At 39.5% G+C, this 6360-nt stretch overlaps 1 protein-coding gene across 1 annotated transcript; it reads left to right on the top strand.

Annotated features, from left to right (window-relative positions):
- Positions 1–319: 319 nt before the first annotated feature.
- Positions 320–6158, top strand: LOC104963464 (probable phospholipid-transporting ATPase IF; the record flags this gene model as incomplete). The annotated part of the gene is made up of 8 exons (XM_010792056.1): positions 320–423; positions 1313–1360; positions 1720–1784; positions 2628–2709; positions 2790–2940; positions 4672–4869; positions 5125–5283; positions 5972–6158. Coding segments are annotated over 8 exons (990 nt in total), but the record flags the coding sequence as incomplete, so codon positions are not given.
- Positions 6159–6360: the final 202 nt, after the last annotated feature.

Raw genomic sequence — 6360 nt, 5'->3', positions numbered from 1 at the left:
CTGGCACATTTACACAAATGTATATATGTGTTCTCCTTAGAGAAATGCAGTAAAACAAATGTTGCTTGCATCTCACCATCACACTATGGTACAGATTTTACAGTAGATGCACTGTATGGTTGCCCCTCTTAAATCTTCAGTGCAACTGGCTTCATAAAACAAAGCTCTATGTTCTAACTATATATAATTTTGTCCAAGATTGCACATGTGGTCACACCCTGTCTTTTGTATAGAAATGTCCCCTAAAACAAAAAATGTATCTAATTTGATAGAATGTTTCTCTTTGATTTACATGTATTTGTGTGTTTCATGTGTGCAGACTCACTTCTCTGTGGCGGAGACATCAGTGTGTCAGTCGGTGACCCAACTGGAGGCTCTGCAGGCTGTGGTGGAGTGTCAACAACCAGAAGCTGACCTGTACAGGTAATCCAGTCTATGTGTGCACACACCTTCTGGATAAGAGCAGGAAAAGACCAGTGCAAAGTCACTTATAGTAAACGTAGCATACACATACTGCATTAGAACATTAACAGCCAATGTTCTGCCTTTCAAATCCTCATAAAGGAAATACTCTGGCTTTATATTTGCTTTTTACTTGTAAATGTAAGTAACAACTGCAAGTATATATTAATATTTTCAATTATTTGATATTCTGGGATCTCCAAAGACCCCTGGTTGTAAAAAGCCACAACAATTCATACATGGTATAAATGCCCAGCCAGAGATGTGTTATTAAATGATTGATGAAGTGAGAAGGCTTCATCACCTCTTCAACAACCCTTCTTCCTCCTGTCGCTCTCAGCTAGCTACTTTAAGATCGATCAGGGTATTTTAGATCGGCCAGTTTGTTTCGGTGGCATTTTTGTCCCCTCCCCTCTCTCTTGGTTGCTGTGACTCTCTCTTAACCCTCACAGTGTTTACATACACTTTACTAAATCAACTAAAAAGTGAAATTCACAGGCCTTCATATGTCATTTTCCTGGAGTTGTTTTTTTCTTCTGACATCTGGAAACATTCTCAAATGTGTTCATTAATCACCAATCTGTTATTCCAAATACTGCAAGAAAAAAGTCTGTGCATGCTGCAGAGGCCTCGATCTAATACATTTAGAATATGTCAGAGTGTAGTGGAGAATATGATTGCTGACCAGCTGCACATAAACACAGGAATCACGTTATTGAAGTGCATGTAGAAGCCTCTCTCGGATTTCCGCCATTTACATTTATACTGTAACCGAGTTTCCTGTGTGCATTTGAATGTACTTACTGTCCCTCTTACACCACTCAACTAAAATGCATTTTGTGTTTTCCAGGTTTGTCGGTCGGATTACGATTACTCAGCAAGATGAGGAGATAGTCAGGTGAGACCAGATTTATCCAGCTGCTTGTAATTCAATTAACAATAGTATGTGTGCTAGATAAGCCAAACATACAGCCCAATAAGATGAACAATAAATGGTATTACATGGCTGTCAGTTGATAGGGAAGCTTTGAGCATAGGGTTACAAATGTTAAAAAAACTACTGGCCTAACTTAGCTGTTTGAGAAATGAAGCTCCTAAATTTGAAAAAAACAACTTCAAATTGCAGATATATAAGCCTTGTCGACTGTTGAGTGTTGAGTTGAGTTTATATGAATGTCCTACTGTTTATTTTCTGTGCCAAAATCACATCCATCTTTTTCTGTATTCATGTTTTTCTTTCTTTTTTTTTTATGTCAGACCGCTGGGTCCTGAGAATTTGCTGCTACGAGGAGCCAGGTTGAAAAACACCAAAGAGATTTTTGGTGAGTCAGTACAGATACAAATCAAAAGGAAAGCTTCCGTAAATGTCAAAACCTCCACCTGAGAGGGAAGCAGTTGGGGGTAAATTAAATATAACAATGGATGATGAATTAAGAAAAAATTCTATCCAATATAAATCAATTGACAAAAAAAACAAAAACAGGTTGCTTCTGAAATGCGTCCAGTGGATTATAGAAGCAACAGAGAGAGGTGACACACACAGCCAAGGTGGAACTGACACTAAAAACAATTTTATTGGACAGTATGGGAAAAACAGACCTCTCATTATCATGTGACAAAAGTATGATTATCTCAACTGTAGACTTTTATAGCAATGGCTTAGTAGTCTGTCGGTCTGTACTGTGATAAGAGGTTCAAATGTAATCAAAATGTTATCTACATTTCCAGATGGACTATATTCAAATCACAAGTTGAACCATATTTATTTAAGTCTAAATATGTGTTAAAATACCATATGTGAATAAAGTGTGGTGGAGCTGCAGAGATATCTCGGGATACAAATAGATTATTACAAGCTGAACAAAACAGATTTTACACAAATCCTCTTAAAAAAATCACACTATGATCATAATAATATATTTTGCAGAGAAAATGCGAAAATGTTCATTATTCAAAAAAAATATGCAGTTTCAATATCGGTGAAAGCTATCGTTATTTTTCACAAATCATGCAGCCCTGACTGTTATTGTGTGGCATGGAGAACCAGACTCAATGATCTACCATGCAAACATTGATCATTTCGGTGTCTCACGTTTTCATACCTTTATGTGAAGGGTTATTAACAGGCTAATGTCTTATTATTGCTTAATCCTGTGCTATTGCAGCTGTGGCGGTTTACACAGGGATGGAGTCCAAGATGGCGCTGAACTATAAGGGCAAGTCTCAGAAGCGCTCTGCAGTGGAGAAGTGAGTGTTCTGTCAGAGGAAGCAAATCTCCTTCTGTTTTAGGAGATAACCTTTACATTTAAAATATCCTCTCCTGTCAGGTCCATGAACACCTTCCTCCTCATCTACCTGGGCATCCTGCTGTTCGAGGCCATCCTCAGCACCATCCTGAAGTACGCCTGGCAGGCTGAGGACAAATGGGACGAGCCTTTCTACAACCAGAAGACTGAACAAGAGAGAAACAGCAGTCCGGTAAGTGTTCTTCGTATTAAGCCCCAGAAAGAAGCATTGATTTTCTTTTTGTAAGCCGAGCAAGCTATCAGCCGCAGAGATAAGATGAGGTGAGATTTTAGTCGACATTCCACTTCTGTTCTTGTTGCTCCACTTTAATCTCCACTCCGAATAATAATGGGCTTTCTCTCTCTACTGCAAGTATAAGGTAATAGGGGGAGTGAGTGAAGATGTAAAGACGAACCCGAGCTTGAATCCACACACACACACACACACACACACACACACACACACACACACACACACACACACACACACACACACACACACACACACACACACACAACACACACACACACACACACACACACACACACACACACACACACACACACACACACACACACACACAGATCTAGACGGGTGATGGAAGGGTGGTTTCAGTGTCTCGAGGTTTTGTAACAAGGCTTAAGTGAGGAAGTGCCTTTCATGGGGACAGTCTGCCGGCCTATCACCCTACCTGCCAACACTGATCAGTCAGGGAGAACAGCAGCCTCCCTGTCTTGAGACTGAGGGGGAAGACATCTCTGTTCATTGCACTCCCTTATCCCTGGAGACAAAGAGAGTAATACCTGTAACAAATGAATGGCTATGTTTTTACCATTAGTTTAAAAGCAACTCCAGCCCCCTGTCCCCTTTTTATAACATTAACCAAGGATTGCATGTCTCCCCATCACAGCTATCTCCTCTCTCCAGGGAATATATTGGTCCTTCACTAGACTGAAAATTATCTCAATACAAGGCCTACAGATTACAACAAGCCGAGGAAAACATTATTACAGTTGTTTTCCCTCCCTGCTTTGTAATCAGAACTATTCAGATTTATTAGGTTCAATTCTTTATTTTGTAAAGTGGGATAGGCAGAGCTCAACTGTAGGTACATGTCATAAACCTGTCTCTTTAAAGCTGCTGACACTCAATCTCTCAGTATGTGGTGCTCTCTTACTCTCCTTTCCTGTCACATACAGTAATTACCTCCATAATGGGAATGAATTACCCTGCCTGCTTTGATTTACAAGGATCATCGATCACACCACCAGTCTGTGTGGGGCTGAGATGTGTATAAAGTAGAGCTGAACATGAAATGTTATTTTTAAATGCAATATGGATAAAATACTGTTCTGAATTAAGTATAGTGGTGCTGTAAAGATGTTCCTAACAATTGTATTCTCTTTAGAAATCCGTGTTACAGATCATTGCAAAAAATCCACAATATTGTGAACATATTGCAATATTTGTCAAAATAATAGCAATAGCAATATCTTTTTTAAATTGGTTGTCCCTAGTAATCAGCACATTTGTATTCCAATGATATTGTTTTTGTCTGCAACATTGCCAAAGGCATTTCTCTATTTTCCATCTCAGATAAAGCACAATGTAAGCTGAGATAAATGACAAAAACCGATTGCGATACTCTTGTATTATTATCCTAAATGGATCAGTTTACAACATATTTCTCCAAATGCTGTTAGAGGCATTTTTTGTTATTTACAAACTTACATTTATTCCTGTTTTGTACCAAATCATCCTCCTTCTTCTCTTGTCGCTTTTTTCTGTTCTCTTTCCCTCACTCTCCATCTTTCTTCCAACTAATATTACAAACTGTTTCAATATCTTCCCCCAGAGTTCAGGTCACATTGGTTTATCTCCAGACCTTGTTTCACTTAGGCCCTCTGTCTTGTTCTCTTTTAGATCTTGAAGTTTATCTCAGACTTCCTGGCATTTCTGGTCCTCTATAACTTCATTATCCCCATCTCGCTCTACGTTACTGTGGAGATGCAGAAGTTTCTTGGCTCCTTTTTCATTGGCTGGGATTTGGACCTTTACCACGAAGAGACCAACCAGAAAGCTCAGGTCAACACATCTGACCTCAACGAGGAGCTGGGACAGGTAGGCCATGCAAGTGCCTGAACACATACATAAAGCATAAGAGCAAAGAGACATTGACTTGCATAGACATTTGAGTTTTTCAGTTAGATATGAAATATAATGCATATTACACTGCAGGAAATATAACCTTTTTGACATAACATAAGGGTTTGTATTTTATTAAATAATCAACACATACATTGTCATCCTAATAATATGAAAGGACACTCTGCCTCACATCTACTACTTGAATAATCCTCTTATTTATTTTCTTAGGTGGAGTATGTGTTTACAGATAAGACGGGTACGCTAACGGAAAACGAGATGCGCTTCCGTGAGTGTTCAATCAATGGCATCAAGTACCGGGAAGTTAACAGCAAACTGGTGCCGGAGGGAATGACTGACGATTCACCAGACGGTTCTACACCTCACCTGGTAACTCACATATGAATTTAGAACATATACACTGTTCCCAATTCTGCCATTTAACGAGCACCACCGAAGGATATGATTAAAGGGGCCCTATTGTGCTTTTTAGGGTTCTCCTTTTTCTGTACTGCGTAATATAGGTTTTTGTGTATGGAAATGATCTGCAAAGGCTAAAATCCCAAAGTTCCATCCAGAGAGAGTTTCTCTCCCACACACTGATCCCCCCTACCCCCCGCCACCCCANCCCCACCCCCCCTACCTGAAATGGTTTCCTTTGTTTACTTATGTAACATAGTGACATCATTATGTAACACTTGTGTTTCTATTGGCTAGCGCTCTAACAAATTGTCTGTGAAAGCTTAAGGGGTGGGACATCTCTAAGCTGTTGACCAATCACAACAGAGCCGGCCGGGAAAAGACAAATAAAGACTTTTTGAACAGTAAAGCATGTAAACATGTTACGGCAGAGGAACAAAATACAAGTATGAACCTGAAACTTTGCATAAAAGAGACCCTTTAAATTGTCATTTCATTGTCTATTAGACAATGATGTTATAAGGAAAGACAATTGGCCTAATGGATTTATCCCTGCTGCAGCATAAAATGCACAAAATGATTGACTTTTAATCACATCTCCCTTATCTTTACAATGACAGTTAACATTCTAACCCCTTCCTGTTCTCTTTTCATCCAGATGGGTGAGGAATTATTATTTCTCAAGGCGGTGTCCTTGTGTCACACGGTTCAGATCAGCTACGATCAGCCAGACGGGGGCGGAGACCCATTTTCCCATTCAAATGGTTTCTCTACCAATCACATAGAGTACTACGCCTCTTCACCCGACGAGAAAGCTTTAGTAGAGGCAACAAAGAGGTGAGGGTACATTAAATTCAGCTAAAATAGCTGATTTGTGCATGCTGACTTAGAAACCAAGAGTGTTTTCGACATTCTCAGTTTACTCACAGCACTCCTACTTTTTTCCTGCTGTAACCCTTGTTTTTGAGGGGGGTTTTTTTTGTCACGATTTAATGTACAGTGAAAACCCTCTAACAAATGATTGTGTAAAATGTCTCAAATACATTA

This window comes from Notothenia coriiceps, unplaced genomic scaffold, assembly GCF_000735185.1.
Source record: "Notothenia coriiceps isolate Sejong01 unplaced genomic scaffold, NC01 NC01_scaffold00036259, whole genome shotgun sequence".
Lineage (NCBI taxonomy): Eukaryota > Metazoa > Chordata > Actinopteri > Perciformes > Nototheniidae > Notothenia > Notothenia coriiceps.
This window is presented reverse-complemented; position numbering and strand designations above follow the sequence as displayed.